Source organism: Lissotriton helveticus, chromosome 4_1 (assembly GCF_964261635.1).
Source record: "Lissotriton helveticus chromosome 4_1, aLisHel1.1, whole genome shotgun sequence".
Taxonomy (NCBI): Eukaryota; Metazoa; Chordata; class Amphibia; order Caudata; family Salamandridae; genus Lissotriton; species Lissotriton helveticus.
In genome coordinates, this window is record NC_136063.1 from 797859825 (window position 1) to 797881306 (window position 21482).

At 48.1% G+C, this 21482-nt stretch overlaps 1 protein-coding gene across 1 annotated transcript in view; it reads left to right on the top strand.

The window, feature by feature from the left end:
* The window catches only part of ROCK1 (Rho associated coiled-coil containing protein kinase 1), a 2099493-nt gene that overhangs the window by 1235849 nt on the left and 842162 nt on the right, over positions 1-21482 (top strand). The window contains exon 20 of the mRNA XM_078687444.1: positions 20360-20544. Within this exon, the coding sequence (XP_078543570.1) occupies positions 20360-20544 (185 nt within the window). The remainder of the gene's footprint in view (positions 1-20359; positions 20545-21482) is intronic.

Below are 21482 nucleotides of genomic sequence, written 5' to 3' on the forward strand. Positions count from 1 at the left end.
GTTGGCGGGTTGTCCAGATGGTTGAAGAGTGATGTGGGTTCAGGCTGGAGTCTTTTCCCACAATAAATCTAAGGAACCACCTACAGGTAAGCCCTTATGTACGCTAAGGAAAGGATTGAAACAACTCATGGGTTCCTCCCAGAGGATGGGCTGGACAGAGAGGAGGGTACTCCCATGTCCTTTGTCCAGTTCTGCCCCAGAGCTGGAGCCAAGGGCTCCCTGAACTGCCTCAAACTGGAGGATGTCCTGCCTGGGAGGTGGTGAGATGTCCCTGTGACAGGAAACCTTTTGTTTTACCTTCCCTTGTTCAAGCTTGGCTCAGCAGCAGGAGGGCAGAATTGTGTCTGTTTGCTGCAGCAGCTTTTACTGCAGTCAGACCCTTTTAAAGCCTGGTATCTGATAGAGACTGCTAGCCGCAGATTCCTTAACGTAGAATTATCCCCAGGCGTGAAACTGACGTTTGTGACGCCAGCGAGGTCACATAAGTCCCACCCCGGCACGTTGACATCAGTTTCCTTCTTTTCCTCATGCAACGCGGATCCGGATTGAGTTCCCTTGACCTGTTTTTAGGCCTTCTTTTAACCACTTTGCGTTGGGAACAGTGTGCAAATGCCTTTGGGTTTCAAGACTTCCGCAACAACCACAGTACAGAGACAGCCCTGATCGCCGCCACCGACGACATCCGTATGTTGCTCGACCAGGGCCACACCGCAGCCCTCATCCTCCTGGACCTCTCCGCAGCTTTCGACATTCTCACATCGCACACTAACCACCAGGCTCCATGACGCAGGAATTCAGGGAGACACCCTCAACTGGATCCGATTCGTCCTTTCCGATAGAACTCAGAGGGTCAGGCTCCCCCCCTTCCTCTCTGAACCCACCGACATCTGCGGAGTTTCCCAAGGATCTTCTCTGAGCCCGACTCTATTCAACATCTACATGGCCCCAATCGCCGCTATCGTCAGGCAGCACGGGCTCAGCATTGTGTCCTACGCTGACGACACCCAGCTCATTCTCTCCCTCACCAGCAACCCGGAAGACACTAGACTCAGCTTCCAGGAAGGAATGAGAAACGTGGCCACCTGGATGAAGGACAGCTGCCTCAAACAACTCCGAAAAGACCCGATGTTCTCATCTCCAGGCCCCGCCCCTCCGCCTGGAGTGACTCCTGGTGGCCTCCCGCCCTCGGACCCCCACCCACCCCGACGGACCACCCTCGGGACCTTGGCATAATCCTCGACTCCTCCCTCTCCTTGTACCACCAAATCAACGCTATGTCCTCCACCAGTTTCAATTACCTCCGGATCCTACGTAAGACCTTCAAGTGGACCCCTCAAGACTTCAGAAAGACCGTCACCCACGCACTCATCACCAGTAGGCTTGACTACGGCAACGCCCTCTACGCCTTAATCAACAAATCCCTACTAATCAAACTCCAGACCATCCAAAACGCGGCCGCCAGGCTCATCTTAGGGATACCACGCCACAAACCCATGACTCCACACCTGCGAGAACTCCACTGACTCCCCGTCGAGAAGAGGGTCACCTACAAGCTACTCGCCCACGCCTACAAATCCCTCAACATCGGACCCAAATAACTCAATGATCGAATGAGCTTCCACGCACCCAAGAGGAACATCCGTTCAGCCGACCTCCTCCTAGCAGAGGTCCCACGCATCCACCGAAGCAGAGCTGGAGGAAGAGCCTTCTCCTACACCGCAGCCACCGCATGGAACACTCTCCCAGTAGAAATAAGACGCTCGCTAACCCTGCACACCATCAGACGAGCTCTCAAGACCTGGCTTTTCGACAGAGCGGAGCAGCCCTACCTTTCCATCCCCTAGTGCCTTGAGACCCTCATGGGTGAGTAGCGCACGTTACCAACCCCTGATTGATTGATTGATTGATTGATTGATTGAAGATGTGTACTTCTTGTACGCGTCCGAAGTTGGCAACGGGCCCTCACCCTATTTGTATGTGGTGTTTGGGCGAGCACCTTGATTCTACAGACTGCGACGCTTGTCAGCATCTCAAGCCGAAGACCCGGCGGGAATGCCGGATGAAATAGCTTTTGGCCCGCTTGTCCAGATCGGTCTCGTAACCGCGTCCATTTTCCTACCTCAGAAGGGTCCAGAAGCCGCCGGTTCCAGCAGCGGCATCGTCCATCACCGAGGCCTCACGGGCGCCGCTCGCCCTCCGGTAAGTACTGCAGTCTGTCACCGAGGCCTTGTCCTCGTTCTGCAGAGGGCGCGGGTTCCTCCCGGGATGTGCGCCCTCGCCTGTCGCCACCCTATCCATCATTTCCTGGCGTTGGGGTGACTAGGGCCCAAATGGAGGCCTATGCTACGGCTCTGCAGGCTTCTTCGGGCCCCCCTCCTCTTCCTGAGACGTCCTCAGATCCCTCACAATGCGCGGGCCTTCCGCGGATACGCCGGTGGATCCCACCGCGGCGCCAACTAGTTCGGCTTCAGGTTTTGGAGGTGTGGTGTTGTCGAGGTGCGGCACTACGGGGTCTCCCTCTTCAACCCACGGCGTCCCTGCCTCGCTGCAAAACCCCTGGGGTTCCCTGTGGTGTCGCAGGGGGTCGCCGGGACTCGCGGTTCGTCCCCGAGTCCCCCTCGTTCCTCTGAGCAGGCGGCTGTCTTACCGGATGCTAAGCCGACGCCTTTCCGGCACTGATGGCTTTCCTCCCCAGTCCTTGCGGCGCCGCGGGTGGAGGCCGGGACCCAGGGCGTCATCCCTAGTCCCTATCAGCCCTCTACGCAGGTGTAGGAAGGTGGATATCTGACTATGGTTACCCCCAACTTTTTGCCTGGTGTTTTGCTGGTTTTTGACTTAGTTGGCCTGGGATCCTGCTATTCAGGACCCCAGGCTTCCTGCTCTCGCTGTTAAAATGGATTCCATGTACCCTAGGTACATATCTAATTGGTACTGGGCCACCTTATCAGTCCCTGTACCCAGGGCATAGGTGTACCCAGGGCCTACCAGGGGCTGAAGCATGTATTATGCCACCCCTGGATGGCCATCTAAATCTGACACAACTGGCTGCATGACAGCTGGGGCAAGGTGGTGTAAACACCCTTTGCTGTAGATATAGTATACCTATATCTAACCCTAAAATGGACACATATATTCCTATCAGTCACTCCTATGGCAGGCCTTATCAATCCTGAAGGCAGAGTGCTTGGAATTATGTGAGATGGTGCTCTGGCATGAGCTGAGCCCGTTTGCAGCTTGCGGAACCAAGTCCTAATAGCTGTTCCATGATAACGCTATACCATATACTCTTAAGTGCATTATCCCCTCGTGGTTAAATGCCAACTCTGGTATAACATTATCAAAACATGTCGAGTAAGGTGTCATACGAATTGGAATACTACCCCCTCGCCAATTCTGGCGACGGGGGTAGCATTCCACCCTTCTAGAGGGACACGACATGTATGTAACTGTGAACCCCGGTTAAAGTCAACTCGAGCCTCAGCATCACAAAATGGATGCTGCCACCACAGACACAAGTCTGACCTCCTGCTGCTGGGAGTCCTTCCAGCGAGGATGGCCTGGACAAAGGGTTTCCTGCCTTGGGAGGTGCTAGCACCACCCCAGACAGGATTTTGTGTATTGAGGTAGGGAGGCCTGAAAGGAATGAGACATGCCTGGGGCACACAAGGTGCCCTGTGCATACACCGGTTCAAACCAGTTGCTGGGGCATCCCAGCCCCAGCTCTGGCGGGAAACCGGACAAAGGATAGGAGGTGTAACCACCCCCCTTCCTGGGCCCACCCACGGGAGGGACCTAGTCAGTAGTGCAGCCCCCTTTAGGAGAATAAAGGTAGGAGCTGGTCCCATTCCAAATTAGATTATCCTGAACTATTCAACAAGAAGAAACTCTGGCCTTCGACGTTCTGCTCCACAGAAGACTGAAGAATCTCCCTTGTGGACAAGGAGTGTCCACCCTGCAACTGCAGGCACCATCAAGCGTCCAGCGGCTTCACTTTGTCGTCTTCCCTCGAGGATCCAGACTTCAGAGCCCGACGAGACCCGGATTCCCAGACCTCTCCGACCTCTACCTGCATCTACAGCAAAGCTGAGACCCGTGGGTGCGACGAGACATGTGGGACCGGCCATCTTGAACGAACCTGCACTTCGCTTCCAGCACGACTCCCGAGGTAAACTCGACCAAGTGCTTTGGGGACTGAGAAGCCCCAGCCCAGAGCAGCCCCTGCACCGAAGATCAGCCCTCCAGCATCCACGAGATCTGCGTGGGGCCCTTCTGCTTGGTTCCTGCTCGACGTGTTGTCTGGTCACTTGCCGGCTGGCTAGTGGCCTCCTAGACGACGAACTTTGAAATCTTCACTGCTGGTCTGGTTGCGCCAGACTTACAACCAATCACCATAAGGGTTGTTTGGACTGATACAAGGTGGTCACTAGAACTAGTGAACATCATATATCAGGCCAACTTCTCACAGCAGGCAGCTGTCTCATCGGAGGTCGAGCCGGCGCCTTTTTGGCTCCATTCATTGGCTGCACCGGCTCCTACCCCGCCCTTTTCTCCTGTGAAGCACATGGTGGCGGAGGTCGAATCTGCGCCCCTGGGGGCCACTACGTCGCCGATAGAAGGGACACAGGTGCCCATGGCGGGCTCCACGGCGGCGTCCCGGCTTCGTGTCGTCGACTCGTCTACAGATGTCACTTCCTCTCCGGAGGTTTGTCATCTCCTTGTCTCCTCTTCACCGGAGATTGAACGCTACGCCGTTGCTTTTTCCCCAGCGTCTTTCAGGGCGGGCTGTATGCCGTTTCCGCGGCCACAGCCCTGTGTCCCTCTCTTCTGCACCTCGCTGTTGGTTGCACCGCAGGCTTCTCCACCTTCTCCGGAGACCCCCTGAGGCACCTCACTCGACCAGGGGTCTTCCATCCTACAGAGGCTGGCCCTTTCCTCCTCCAGCTGGGCTGGGGATGGGCAGCTTAGTTTGCAGCCTTCGCCTACGGAAGAGCTGCTATCCCCAGCGACGCCCTACTGAGGCGAGTGTAGCCTTTATCCGGGCCATTTCCACAGCTACTGGCATTTTGCAAATGGGCACCCCTGTCACTCCAGTCCCTACGGACCATTTGTTGGAAGTTCTCCACCAGGGCTCTGATGGGGGGGGAGCCGCTTCTTCCATTTGAGGCTTCACTCCACAACTCTCTTCTAGATTCCTAGGGGCATCCTGCTACGGGAGATCGGGTGCTTCCGCTCCTCCTCTACCGTCATTGTCCTGCTCCGCACGATCCAGTCTGCCTTTCTTCCCACCCTTCTGCTCAGAGCCCTGTCCTGCAGACTGCTTTTCCTACTTTGCCTTCAGTGTTGCTCCCTCCGTCAAGTGACGCCCGGTGGTTGGACTCATGGGGACGTAACATCTTTGCTTCTACTAGTGCTGCTTTGGGCACGCTCAACACACTTTGTGTGTTGGCCAGGGCTACCTCCGGCCTATGGGATTCCGCGGAGTCCCATCTGTCTCGCTCCTCACATGGGGGTGTCTGTGCTGATCTGCGGCACCATGTGCTGGATGGTCGGGAGGTAGCTGCATTTATTCACCGTTCGGCCTTGGATGTTTCTGATCCTCTCGACCGCGCTATGGCGAGTTCTGTGGCTCTCCGCCGCCATGCTTGGTTGCGGGATAGCGTATTTCCGGAGAATGTTATGGAGCGTCTTGTTGACCTGCCTTTTGATGGGATTCTTTTATATTTTATACCCATGCGTACTCCGCCATTCAACGACTCCTGCCGGGCTCCGTCCTCCTCCCCTCCATATAGCTTCGGCTTGTCGGCCCTCAGGTGCCTTATGGAAGGCGTTTATCCCACCTTTATCTTTGGGCCTAGTGTTTTGGTTGGATTGTCTGTGTGGAATGCCTTTAGGGTCATTAGATGGCCCCCTCTGTACTGTTGGCTGCTGGTACAGCCCTTTAGCTTTAGTGTGTGTGTTTTTTGGCTGTTAGTGAAGCCGTATAGGTCCTCAGGTTGGACCATCTGTGTATTTTTTGGCTGATTGGTAAGCAGTCTCTGGTACTACGCACAGGTCCTTTATGTTATTGCCTCTGCTGTGGGGTTTTTCCCTAAGAGGTGTTCCCATGGTTGTTTTGGGACATGTCATACCCTAGGTGGGGTACTTGTAGCTATTGTATAGCTCTGTCCTAAGCTAGGAGGGTGTGGATACCTACTCAGGTTCCTCGCCTTTCCTGGTGTCACTGTAGACCGCTTGGTGTGGTCTTTCTTTTTCTTCCGTCTTGGTGCAGTTTGCGCTGCTCCTGGTTCTGTCATGCTCAGTATCCAATGGTGTTTCTATCCTTTGTCTACAGGGCTTGCCTGTCGTGCATTTTGTCCTTTGTTCCTGCGGGATTTCTGCTTCTGTGCGTTTTGCCTTCCCGCTTCAGCCTCTGAGTCGCCAGACCGAATTTTGTCCTGCCGTCTACGTCGTGTCGTGGTTTTTCCACCTTATCCGACGTTTCGGCCTGGTCCTCTGCCTTGTATTCGACGGGGGCTAGGATACTCCTGGTGTTCTCCTGTGTCTGGTTGATGGCTTTAGGTCTGTACTACATAATCTACTCTTTCTCTGCTGGCCGATCCCACTTCTTTTCGTGGGTCAGGTTGTGCCACTGGGACGGTCCTTCTCTGGGGCTTGTTCTGGGCTTAACCCTGCCTTCGTCTTGCGCTTGGCTTGCTCTGGGCACACTACTTCATGGTATTTACCAGCTGCCGGCTGTGCACGCCTGGTAGTTATGGTCCACGTCCGTGGACCTTGGCGTGTACCCTTGTCCCTTGCTTTGCGCGACTGGGTATTCCTTCTCACGTCTGCGCTTCTCGACTGTAGGGCCGTTCCTGCCCTGTCCGCTGCCTCGGGCTGATGCCAGTTCCGCTGTCCCCTTCGCTGGGTCTGTGTTCTCCTTCGGCGGGCTCTTCAACAGTTTCCACCTCTGGTCCTTGGATTTTGCAGGTGGTTCTTATCTTCCTTTGGTACTCTTTTGGTGCCGTCGGTCCCTCCTGGGTTTCTGGCGGACACCCTTTGCCCCTCAGGTAGGGTTGTGGTATCCTGGCCTTCCCTTCTCCTTGTTCTTGCTTATCTCTGCTTGGTGGGGGCTGGGCCGTCCTCCCTGTCCCCATGACACATTCTCTGTTGGGGACCTGTGTTCCTCCAAGCTGGTACTCGCAGCCCCTCCCCCCTCTGGGTATCTATTCTACGTTAAGGAATCTGCGGCTAGTAGTCTCTATCAGATGTACAAGTTACCTCCAGTAACGATGTATCTGGTAGAGACGATTCTAGCTGCAGATTCCTTCACAGCCTGGCCTTCCTCCCCGTTCTGCGAGGACCTTCAGCTTGGTCTTCTGCGAGTGCCCTCTTTCACTTCCTCCCTGGCAGGGTGCATCGTTCTGTTTATTTGTTGCACTCTGTTCGAGGCATATGAGCTGCAGATTACACACTGTGCATAGATGGCCACCTAGTGTTGGGCCTGGAGGTTTGCAGTTTGTTGTGATGTAGAAAAGTCTTTGGAAGTCACTGGATAGGTGACTCCTCCTTTGGATGATACTGCGCATGGGCATCGGCTCCATCCCCAGATTTTTTTTTTCCGCCACCGGGCTCTGATGTGTTTCCAGCTCTCCGTGTTGGAACCGATTTCCTTTGGCGCGCAATCCTCACCAACTTACAGAATTTAGTTTCAACTGCTTTTCCAGTCGACGCTACTCTTCAACACCGAAGATTTCGATTCCGGTCATCGTCGACGGCCTTCGGGCCTAACTAGGCCTCGACTCCAGCTCATGGAAAGGACGCCATTTAAAAAGTGTCCTCAATGTGGGTCGAAGTTTCCCCACACCGACCTTCATGAAGTGTGTAACCTTTGCCTCTCTCCGGAGCACGAGGCCAAAGACTGTTCCGCTTGTGCCTCTTTCCGCTCCAAAAAGACTATCCGGGACCGAAGAGCGAGGAGAACAATGGCTCGATCTTCAGCTCCGATTCCGGGTGTCATCTTTGAAGAAGGCGTCGACGTCCCAGAACAACATGACGTCGACAGCAACTCCGAGGCAGAAGATACCGAATTCGAGGACATCACTCCAGCACAGCGGGTCGTAAGTAAGACCGTCGACCCCGATCCTTCCTCGACACACCCAAAGAAGGCCCCGGTCACACCCTCGCCCTGGGGCTCGAGTGCACACCGGCACACTGCTTCTACTTCCCCACCTTCGGGCCTGGCTAAGAAGCTACCCAAGCCTTCAGGCGACTCAGGCTCGAGTCGGCCTTCCCACGGTGCTGGCGCACACCTACCGGCACCGAAAAAGTCAACAGTACCGGCCACGCCGACATCCAAACCACCGGCGCCGAAACATACCGCTACTCCTTCGCCACCGAAACCCAGGTCTGAACCAAGCAAACCGCTTCTGATTCTAAAAGACCATCGGAACCGAAAAAACCATTGGATCCCAAAAAAATCCTCGGACACGAAAAAATCCTCGGAGACGAAAAAATCCTCGGAGCTGAAAAAGACTCCTGCTTCTCCAGTCAAAGACATTGCCAAAAAAACAAAAGAAACCACTTTGGTGCCGAAACCCTCCTCCGCACCAAAAGATCGGCCTCCTGCAGAGGACTTGTTTTATCTAGACCCTGCACAAAAGGCTCTGGCTAAAGATCTAATCACTGGCCAGCTAACTTTGGCTTAAAAAAAAGAGACCACTTGATACACCAGCTCCTCATCCAAAGAAGGACATGGCTACCTCTCCTTTAAGACTTCCTTCCCCTTCTCCTCCACCTATACCATCACCACCTGTTGCCCTACCACAACATTCCCCTGCATCTTCTATCATACCAGACGATGACAACAGGGATGATAGCTCTGATGATATAGGGGGTAACATACATGATCCAGCTACTCCTCCAGGCTCACCTGACCCGTGGGATGATTATAACACCCCAGACGTACCAAATGTCCCTCAAGATGACATGTACCCCTCAAGGCGACATGTACCCCTCAAGGCCTTCCCCACCAGAAGACACTATGGGTTTCAATCAATTGATACACAGAGCTGCTCAATATAATGGGGTAGACATGCACACAGACCCTGTGGATGAAGACTTCCCGATGGATACCTTTGGTAATGCACAAAGGTCCTCATCCATTTTACCAATGCGTAAAGGAGTGATTAAGCATGCTCCTGAAGTCTTCAAGGACCCAGTCAGAACTCGGGTCATTAACGCTTGTATAGAGAAAAAATATAAAGCTGCCCCCTCAGACCCAGCATATATTAAAGGTCCAGTCCTACTAGACTCACTTGTAGTTTCCAAAGCAGACAAGAGAGCAAACTCACAAACATCAGGTGAAGCTCTCCCACCAGATAAGGAGTCTAAGCTACTTGACGCATCAGGGAAAAGAACTGCGTCTCAAGCAGCAAACATGTGGTGTATTGCCAATGCACATGCGTTATTGGCCAGATATGACAGGGCACATTATGACGAATTAGAATCACTAATGAGGCACCTCCCCGATCAGTACAAAGATCAAGCAAATGAGCTTATCCAAGAAGGGAAAAATATTACAAACACCTCTATTCGGTGTGCACTTGATGCAGCAGACACTGCCTCCAGGGCAGTTAACACCAGTGTTTCATTACGTAGACATGCCTGACTACGCATATCAGGGTTCAAACCTGAAGTTCAAAGTGCCATACTTAATCAACTCTTTGATGAGCAACACTTATTCGGACCTAATGTAGATGTATCACTTGAAAAAATAAAAAAGGATACAGATACCGCCAAATCTATGGGAGCCCTGCAGTCGCATGCTCCCAGACGTTCATTTCGACGCTCATCCTATCAAGGTGCCACCAGGGGATACTCTTCGGACACACCTTCTACCTCGTACAAAGCCCCTACGCAGTCCACCTACAGTAAGGACTACCAAAGGGGTGGTTACAGAGGTAACACTCACAAATGCAGAGGTAAAAATAACAACTACCGCTCTGCCTCTACCCAATGACTCCCCTCCCCTTCCCCCGTCCCATTCCACTCCTGTCGGGGGAAGATTACAACAATACGCCCCAACCTGGGAAAACATCACATCAGACAGGTGGGTGCTTCAAATAATTCAATCAGGTTACTGTCTAGAACTAACATCCACCCCCAAACATACCACTCAAGAAGCGTCCAATGTCACAAGAACATTTAACACTGCTCAGACAGGAAGTAATATCCCTCCTGCAGAAAAATGCAATAGAAATAGTTCCAAAGCATCAGGAAAACAAAGGAGTATACTCCCTATATTTCCTAATATAAAGAAGGGCTGATCTCTAAGACCCATCCTAGACCTCAGACCTCTGAACATTTACATACAGTCGGATCATTTTCATATGGTCACACTCCAACAAGTCCTTCCACTACTGTTACAAAACGACTTCCTTGTCACTCTAGACCTCAAGGACGCCTACTTCCATATTCCCATCCACACAGCGCACAGAAAATATATCCGATTTGTGCTAGACAGACAGCACTACCAGTTCAAAGTGCTCCCATTCGGAGTCACAACAGCGCCAAGGGTGTTTACCAAATGCCTAGCAGTGGTAGCAGCACACTTAAGAAGACAACACATTCATGTCTTCCCATATCTAGACGACTGGCTCATAAAAGCCAGCTCATACAGCCTGTGTGTACAACACACTCATGCTACTATTCAACTGCTTCACGATTTGGGATTCACAGTAAATCACACCAAATCACATCTGCAACCCTCACACATACAACAATATCTCGGCGCTACAATAAACACCCAACTAACACTAGCCTATCCCTCTCCAGCCAGGATAACAAGTGTACAAACTCTCCTAACAAAATTCAAACTGCAACACTCGCTACCAGCTCGAGTGTTCATGCAGCTCATAGGCATCTTGCCTATTTGTAGTACCCCACGCAAGACTGCAAATGCATCCACTTCAAGAGTGCCTAGCACGCCAATGGAACCAGGCTCGGGGTCAATTAACAGACCTAGTGTTGGTAGACGGTCGGACTCACAGTTCTCTGCAATGGTGGAACACCAAAAACCTTTCCAAAGGGGGACCGTTTCTAGAGTCAGTTCCTCAAATAGTCAACGCAGCAGAAGCATCGCTCTCCGGCTGGGGAGCTCACCTACTGCATCACAACATACAAGGCAGATGGACACCGCAACAAAAGTTACTCCACATCAACCACTTGGAGTTGCTAGCTGTGTTTCTAGCCCTAAAAGCATTTCAAAATCAAGTGTCAGGCAAAGCTGTCTTAGTCCGCACAGACAATATGACAGCTATGTACTACATACACAAACAAGGGGGAACGTACTCTCTGCAGCTCTCTCAATTAACACAGCAGATATGGAGATGGGCTATACCACTAAAGATCTTCCTCCTAGCCCAACACGTCCCAGGAGTACAAAACACTATAGCAGATCTGCTAAGTCGACAAACACAGCACATCCACGAGTGGGAACTCCATCCGCAAGTTCTACAACCGTTCTTCAAAATGTGGGGACAACCTCAGATAGACCTCTTTGCGACCCACAAAAATGCAAAATGCCCAAACTTCGCCGCCAGATACCCACACCCATTGTCCAAAGGCAATGCGATATGGATGAACTGGTCAGGACAATTTGCGTACGCTTTTCCTCCTCTCCCACTACTTCCGTTAGTGGTTCGCAAACTACAGCAACAATCCCTAACGCTCATTCTAGTTGCTCCAACTTGGGCCAGACAACCGTGGTACACCACGCTGCTGCAAATGTCTGTAGTACCACACCAACAACTAAGCCTATCTCCACACCTATTAACACAGAACAATGAAGAGATCAGACACCCGGACCCAGCTCAGCTCAACCTAGCCATGCGGCTCCTGAAGTCAGAGTTTGGTTACCTCAACCTTCCTCCAGAATGTATGAACGTTATCAAAGAAGCTAGACGTCCCACTACTAGAGCATGTTATGCTGCTAAGTGGAAACGGTTTGTCATATACTGCCAAAACAACCAGATAAATCCTTTAGACGTATCTATTCAACACATCATAGGATATCTATTACACCTTCAAAAGTGTAACTTAGCCTATACGTCTATCAGACTACACCTCGCTGCCATTGCACCATACTTACAAAATAGACATCTATCTCTTTTTAGAGTACCAGCTATAAAGGCTTTCATGGAAGGACTCAAAAGAAAAATCCCTCCAAGAACGCCACCTTCACTAGTGTGGAACTTAAACATTGTTCTCTCGAGATTAATGGGGACCTCCTTTTGAACACTTACATAAATGTGAATTGCAATTCCTAACCTGGAAAGTAGCTTTCCTAGTAGCTATTACTTCTCTCAGAAGGGTTAGTGAACTACAAGCATTTACCATTCAAGAACCCTTTCTGCAAATGCATCATAACAAAGTGGTTCTTCATACTAATCCTAAATGCCTTCCTAAATTCATTTCACCATTCCATCTAAATCAATCAGTTGAGCTGTCCGTATTCTTCTCACAGCCTCAAACAATCGCAGAAAGAGCTCTACACACCTTAGATGTCAAAAGAGCTTAACTGTACTACATCGAAAGGACACAAACTTTTCGTAAAACAAAAGCAACTTTTTGTGTCTTTTTCTCCACTACATAAAGGCAACCCCATATCAAAATCAGGGATCGCAAGGTGGATTGTTAAATGTATACAAGTATGTTACTAAAAAGGCAAACGTATGTTAACAATTCCTCCAAAAGCCCATTCTGCAAGGAAAATAGGCGCTTCAATGGCATTATTAGGGAACATTCCCTAGATGATATATGCAAAGCAGCTACATGGTCTACACCACACACATTCACAAAATATTATTGTGTAGATGTGCAAACTAAACAACAAGCCTCTGTGGGCCAGGCTGTACTAAAAACTCTGTTTCAAACAACTGCAACAGATACTGGTGGTCGCCGCTAGGTGTGGGTACTGCTATACAATCTATGCACAGTGTGTAATCTGCAGCTCATATGCCTCGAACGGAAAATGCTACTTACCAGTATGCATCTGTTCTTGGCATGTAGAGGTGCAGAGTTACACACGCCCACCCGCCTCCCCGGCTACCTTTATCTGTTCCAGTATTATCTTAATTAGATACAAATCACATGGACATAACTACTTCTTGTAAAGCTCCATCACTTCCCTAATGGCAAAAAACAATCTGGAGATGGAGCCGATGCCCATGCGCAGTATCATCCAAAGGAGGAGTCACCTATCTCGTGACTTCCAAAGACTTTTCTACAACAAAACAAACTGCAAACATCCAGGCCCAACATTAGGTGGCCATCCATGCACAGTGTGTAACTGTGCAGCGCTACATGCCAAGAACAGATCCATACTGGTAAGTAGCATGTTCCTTCCTTTCTGGTGATTGGACGGTAGGTTAATGTGTACTTCTGCTTCCCTACATTCTGGTTATTCCAGTGTGGGGCCTACTCGTAAACTTTTTCATTGCTTGGGGTTTCTGACTCCTCCGCGGCCCTCTGGGTTGGGGTGTCTTGGCTGTGCCTCAGCCTTTAGCTCTTTACAGGGGATACAACACGCCTTGAGGTTGTTGTCTTGGGGTACCTTATCATTACTCATCTGTTCCAGGCTTGTGACTTCTTTTCTGTTATAAATTGTGGTTGCAGACTGTCGTCTGCCATGACACTTTTCACATGTTTTTTCTGCTACCAGGAAGGATATCCCCTTCGCTTTGCAGGGTTGCTCCTCGGAGCAGTGCTCTGCTCTTTTCCTTCTATGTCTTTCAGTGACACAGTGCCTGGCACTGCCCCTAATGGAGCTGTTCCTCACCATTCGCTTCTTTCCTTTCTGTGTCACTGATTTTTTTCGCACACTGTCCCATACTCTGTTTTGTTTGTGATGGCTCTGCGTTGTGGCGCGGAAAAGTTCTCCGAAGAAAACTGATGTCAGCGCGTCCGGCTGGGACTTGTGACCTTGCTGACGTCACGTACGAGGACAACGTCAGGGCGGAGTCACGTGGTGCCGTCCCCGGCGCGCAGAGATGCTGTAGCAAAAACAAAATCGGGATCCAATCTCACGCCTTGGGATAATTTTACATTAAGGAATCTGCGACTAGCATCTTCTTTATCAGATACATCGTTACTGGAGGTAACTAACTTGTACACCGAGAGTACAGGGGAGTACACCAAGGGAGCCCCCCTGTACGTGGGATCATACTTTTAACACTGAAATCGGTGTAGGCGTATGATTTCAACATGTTTGATACCAAACATGCCGGGTTTTGGTGCAGCTGCTATATAGTTAGACATCTCGTAATGACTGATGTCCAGTATATGTATTCAAATGGCTGGCCACACTTACAAAGCCTAGAGAATCAACTTCGGGGTTTGTATGGGGGTCCTGCTCATGTAAGGCCCCCCTCACACTCTTAACCAAGCACCCTGCCCTCAGGACTGAAGAGCCTGCCATAGGGTAACTTATAGGTTTCATGTGCAGTGACCTCAGATATAAGGAAATGTATATCTGTTGTAAGAGGTGCAAGCTCCGACTCACACAGGCTGCAATGGCAGGCCTGTAGTCACAGTTTGTGGACTCCCATGAATGACACAATACATGCTGCAGCCCACGGGAGACCCCTGTTGAACCTATGCCCTGTGTACTCTTTTACCATATACTAGGGTACACCAGAAACCAATTGTGGATTTACGAAAGTACTTACCATGTTCCATACAGGGAAAAAGCACAGTGGCTGATGTCCTGATTAGCAGGATCCAAGTCAGACTAGGTCAAAAACACACTGACACCCGGCGAAAAATGGGGTAACCATGCTCTAAGGATCCTACCTTCCTACATAACTCCCCTCCCCCCAAATGTAAGGCAATAAGGCTAACCATTTCCTAAGTGGCCATATAAGGAAGGTCCAGCAGCACTTGCATGGATACTCTCTGTTCTGGTTGTATGATGTTATAACACATGCTTTTACCCCGCATGCCGTTACAACGCAAACTTTCACCCTAACTTGCTGTCGTGGGTGCGCTGGATGTTGGAATAGTATAATTTACTATTCCAACTCCAGTGTGTGCAACAATAGGAAGGTGGTGGAGTTAAATCCAACACCCTACAACAAGCCATTTGCGTTGTAACGGCATGCGTTGTAACAGCTGTTCCCTCTGTTCTATGGTCAACTGAGAAGTTCCTGTAAGAGAAAAAGGTGCCCCCTATAGTATTTTAAGGTCCTAGAGAAGGGGGGAAAACAAAAGGTACTAACATTGAAAACCTCTTATCTGACCTGTATTGCTTTTATCATGACCTATATAGGTTCACTGTGTCAGTAACCCATCCATATTTTAGAACATCTCAAAATTTTAAAACCAACAATATATATTTTTTGTAATTTTATTATACCATCTTTTCTTTATTCAAATAGGTAGCTATTTTCAATTCACATTTCATTGTAATATCATTTTATATACACATCAAATAGAGAAAAGTACAAAAACAATCCTAAGTGCAAAACAATATACAACTTCTTCAGACAATCTAATCAGAATTCATGGCTTGTTGCAATTAGGTTTATTAAAAAATAACAAGAACACCTATACCTGCAGCAACCTATGATTAATTCATTCACCAACATTCACACTCTCGAACTGCAAACATACTATAAATACACATCACTAGAGATTCAACACTCTGGGAGGTCACCGTTTGTTTTAGAAAGATCTATATTAGTAGATGTCATCAACCAATACTAGATGGTGAAATTATCTCTCCAGGACCACTTCTCTAGGGCAGGCTTGGTCTGAGAAGTTCTTCCATTGTAGGAGCTTGGATCCTCTCAAATGTTTGGGGGTGTCTACCAGTCAACTTTTTGAGCCAGGATAGAGACGTGTGGGTTGTCTAAAGAGGGTAGTGAGACCCAACTTCTTCAGAGCACTGGCCACTACAGAGTCCTATCTCTCTATCACTAGCCTGTACTTTTCCTTAAATGACAACCTTCTATTGAGCATAGTCTTTGGTTGATCCTGTTTGTCTGTATCAATGTGGGGCCATTGAAGGTGTGGGACGGTCTTGTTCCAGGTCTTGCTTTGCCCAACATTGTTCAACTGGGGCATGTCATTTGCTTGGGGTAAGAGGGATCCTTTAACCGCTTCTGTGCGCGTGAAATTTTCACTGGCCCCTGTGTCTCAATAGGCTACAACTTCCTGACCATTTATCAGAGGCTCATGTCTGCATTTGCTCATGGTATTGGGACATAAAGTAAAAGTGACAAGGCCCATGTCCCCCTCTCAGACTAAGGTTGCCCGACTGGTAAATCTGTGCTACTGCTAGGGTCACTAGGAGTTGTAGTAGTGGTGCTTGCCTTAGGGCAATTGGAATCCTTTACCCTATGGCCTTTCTCTTTACAGAGGTAGCATCAAGGCTTCTTACCAAGGGAGGAAGAGGATTATTTTTGGGACTTTCAGATGACTTATTCTTCTCTTAAGATTTTCCCCACCTTTCTCCTGGGAATCCTGCTTCTTCTGGTCACCACCACCTTTAGACTTAGTCTTAACCTTAGTACAAACCTATCTGTCTGCCTTCTTTCCCAATTCTTGGGGAGAGGTCAGATCAGAGTCTACCAGGTACTGGTGCAGTTGCTGATTTTGATTAATTAAGGATGTGCTCCCTCACTAGCAAATTGTACAATCCTTGGTAATCGTGAGCATTACTTCCATGAAGCCAGCCTGCCAGAGCCTTAATAACACGGTCTACAAAATCTACCCAGTCTTGTGTGTGTGCCTTCTGTGTGTCCCTAAACGTAACCCTGTACTGGTCAGTGGATAAACGAAACCCATCTATGAGGGCACTCTTCAAGATCGAGTAATTATCTGCATCTTCCTTCCTAACAGTGAGAAGTTTGTCTCTACCTTTGTTAGCAAAAGAGAGCCACAGGATAGCTGCCCACTGCCCTTGATAGATCTTCTAACCTTTACATTCCCACTCCAAAGCAGTGATCTATTTATGTATGTCATCCTCCTCCTGGTAAGGAGGTATTATCCTGCTCAGGTTCCTAGTATTAAAGGAGTTTTCCCTGACGCTAGGTTTGCTAGTGCTGACACCATGGGAGCCTCGTCGCAAATTATTTCTAGCCCTCTGAACTACCAGGGTCTCCTTATCAAGGGCCAACTGCCCCTTCTTGAACTTGAGCTTGGCTCTTTCAAGCGTAAGCGGGTGGTATTCCGTTTCTAAGGAGCCTTCCCTCTAGCTAGAGATGGAGGTCCCTATGAAGTGGTTAGAGGAGGTTGAATTGACAGTGGAGTCCCTAGACATCCCCTGGACTTTTTGCAACCTCCCAAGAGGAATAAAGGGGTACCTACCTCTAGGGACTCCATCTGTACCATTCCCTGGGGGGGTTAGAGTTCACCAGTGAGGGGTCTTCAGACTCCTGATCGTGCTCAGAAGTGGGTCATTAGGGTGAGCCTCCCCTGACCCTTCTTCATGAGGCCCACCCAACACAGAGTTATCCTGCTCTTCCGGCCTCTAAGGATTCTGCGGATCATACTGTAGGAGCATCTCTAAGAGTTGCTCTGTGTTAGGGTTGCTACCCATCTTTAGCTTCCTGGATGCAGCCAGAGTCCTACGTTCCTGGAACCCAAGACCACTGTATCTAGAGGGTTGGGACCCACTGGCTTCCCCAGCTAAACACATGGTGACTAGGTGTAGTGTGGTGTTGCACCTACCTACCCTAGTGAAAACTAAACTTGGAAAGATTGGCGAAAGGGTGTGCTAGACCCTTAACTACCAATCTAAAAAGTTCAGTAGAACTTACTGAATTGTTTTATATGTGCATTGTTAGTTATGTTTTTTCAGTTCACCAACACCTAGATTAAATGGTCAAACAGTGCAGGCTTAAATCCCAACCGCTGCACACCAATATGGGAGGCTGGCTTAGTATATGGTGACCCTTACGTAACTAATCCAGGCAACCCTTGTGATTTTAGTGGTGTTTGCTAACCATAGAAAGCTCTGAGTGGTAGCTGTGTAGAGCAGCCTTCAGGCTTATCAAGAAGGAGTGTTAAGCACCTTGTTTTACAAGTGTAATCATGTAGTGTAGGTTAACCCAAAAAAAACACACATTGTTCATATAAAAATGTCTATTTATTGCACAACACTCACTAGCACATTGGTACATCTCCTAGCCGAGCGATATCAACACAATACACAAGAATAATTCAAATGCATTCAGGTAAGTAGCACAAAATACAGTGGTCTCCAGGGGAGACCAAAATATATACTAAGAAAGTGGAATGCGAACTGCAAAGGAAAACAGGACTTGGGTCAGAAGTACCATATGAGCCAGGAACACAAGGAACCACCCACGGTAAGTACCCAGGAACCCCACAGAGGCTGTGTGTAGAGTGGAAACATAGCTGCGGGCCCAATGGAAGTCAATGGAGAAGTCTCAGCTGTAGTTTTGGAGAAAGACGCTTCCCAGAGGACCTTGGTGAATTCCCTTGGAGGCTGCATGGACAGTACAATCTACACAAGATCCCTAATTAAGGATAGCAGTGACAAAATGGACAACCTTTAAATAGATCTTTCTGTTTCCTTGTTACTCTCCCATATGCCTCCTTTATTATAATTTCCAGTTATAGAGCCCAACTGTTAACCAAATATGCCCTGGTGCTAGAGGGCGTTGTAGATTATTTTGTTAATACAAAATTCTTCTTTTGCGTCCCTAGACAGAGCGCTAATGATAAATAGGACAAACTGATGTCACCACCTCCTGTAGCACCTTTATTTACATGCTATTGTACTTCTGTGGAGCTATACAGATCCACCTCTGACATTAAATAACAACCAAGGTGTGAACACCTGTTCATTCAGGACCTTGCTGTTGTCCCAAAACATCCTAGGATTCTGGACATGGAAACCTCACCCAAACTGTTATGGCATACTTAATCATTGGTGACCTTTCCACACTCTAGCTAGGTGGTACTACCAAGACAGCCACAACCTTTCATTTGAGGGAGCTCTCAGTTGAGTCCCACTGAACAATAGCAGGGATTTAGAAAACGTACATTTTTTTGAGGATATACCAATGTTGTTTTTATTCATGGCAACATGGATAAGATTTAAACAATGCTCAATACCTCACTAAAGCCTAATTGACCCTGTATGTCCGTTAACTTGCTTCTCCAAAAGCCGTTACAGGTGAGTAGCCTTCTTCACGGTAAAATGTGATTTCTAGCTACATTACACCCAGTCACTTGTTTTCTCATGGTAAGTGAAGCATACAAATGAGAAAGACTTGAACATTTTGGAAGTTTCTTGTACTTAAAAGTAAAAAATAAAATGAAGATTTCTAATTAATAAACAGATACTTAACAGATGAGCACTGCAAGCAGGCACTTATGCCCCCCAAATGCATAGCATAATAAAATCACTGCAAAGGCATTGCACATGTGTAATAGAAGAAAAAGGGCGTAATGGCTTAAAGCTCCGAAATATTTGGGACCATAGTAAGGTCCAGAACGAACAGGTTTCCACACCTTTGGTGTTATATAGGTAATGAAGGGAGGATGTGAGTTTTGTTACCTTGTCTTATTCCCCTCTCCTCCTCTTTCTGCGATTATTTTATCCGTCTATGACATTAGACAGTGGCCCCCCAGAACGGATTACCAAAAATGTTGGAGCCAGTCTGGCACCTAGGAAAAAGGTTCATATAAAAAAATCTGCAGAAGCCACCATATCTACTGGAAAATAGAAACATTACTGAAGGTAAATCATTTATTTGATGTAGCCATCCTCCAGTATCTTGAACTAAATCCCAAAAAGTGCAGAACCTGAAAGTCTAATATCTGGCCTTCTGCACATCAGTTAAACATTAAACATATCTAGATTTATTTGACACATGCACTGGCTTCCTGTAAATTACAAGATTGTGATGTATGCCCCAGCAGACATCTGTGATCACTAACCTAATCTGAATTGCATCAATGAACGAGAGCTTCTTATTATTGTTGCCTAACTTTGTAATGCTCTGCCATTACTTTTATGATGAGTCCTGCTAGGGAGGTGTTTGCAAAGACTGAAGACTTGACTTGTTGAGTGTTTTTTTTTTTTAAACTAATTTAATTCTGATTTGCATATCCCCTTTGTATCTCTGTTTGAAGACCTTTTTTCGTTTGCCGCTCTAACAAATCTATACTCCCAATTTTGTCATATAGTAATTGGAATGCTATACCATCTGCTGCTGCCTTCAAGCAATTTTAGTGTACACCTTGCAAATAAATAAGTATGAATTGTAGATTCAATTTTTTTCATAGTGTGACTTTGTCTGTTTGAACTTTATTTCTTCAAATAATGCTTTAAATGTTTTTTTCCTAGTTCAAACATTTAACTCATCAGCTGGATCAGGAGACGAACAAGAGGGTAGCGATACAGAATGAGCTAAAAGTCCAAGCGTTTGAGATGGATAACTTAAAGGGTACTGAAAAGCAACAAAAGCAGGAGATAAACACATTGCTGGAAGCAAAAAGATTGTTGGAATTTGAGCTTGCTCAAATGACCAAGTATGTATGATTATTCACCATTAATTGTGCTGCAATAATTTGCTTTGATCTAACAATATTATTTTTTTGTATAATTATCATTTTTGTAATGTGTGGCCTTCACTAACCGCACGCAAGTCACTGCCACAGTCGGCCTATTGGCACACCATCCCTAGTTTTTCATACATCTGTACACTAATAGAATAATCATATTTTATCCAGTATTGGGGTATCTTTCATAGATTCACATGCCTGAATCATTCCCCGTCGCCGAAGCGGGAGTCCCACGGTATATAAAAAAGCAGTGCCAAAAGTAAATTACAGTAATAGGAGCTATGAGAAAGGCCTGAGGCCTAGATTGTAGTAGCCTATCTACATCATTATGCTAAAAAGACCAAAGTCTTTGTTCCAACCAATCAGCTCACAGCACCCTCTAGAACCCTCTCAGCAGAGCCAGTTCTCCTCAGATTTTCACCGCACGTCGTGTGGAAGGGAGTCTCCCTGAGTCTCTACTCAGTTTTTCTCTACTTCAGGATGTCTGACAAGAAGGCCTTGTTTAGACCTTGCAGAACATGTGAAAAGAAAAGGGTCCATGTTGATGACCAACATAAGGACTGCATTAATTGCCTTTATCCAAAACATGAGGCAAAAAATTGTAAGATCTGCCGCACCTTCCCTTCCAAGACTATAAGGGATAGGGAGGCCTGAGTCCTTTTATGGCTCAAATCCTCTTCTACTGATGATGAAGAGAGAGCTTTGACCTCCAGCAAAAGAGTAAGATCACAGAAGGATTATCCAAGTGAGGGGAGAAAGCATGTAAAAACCTCCCACTCCACTTCGGGCTCTTCACAGAGATCTCCATCTTCTCTCCCTGAAGCCCCAGCTCTCAAGGACTCTAAAAACAAAACTGTGAGTAAAAGTTGTTCTGTTTCCTCAGCTTTTCCTCTGATTACCATCTC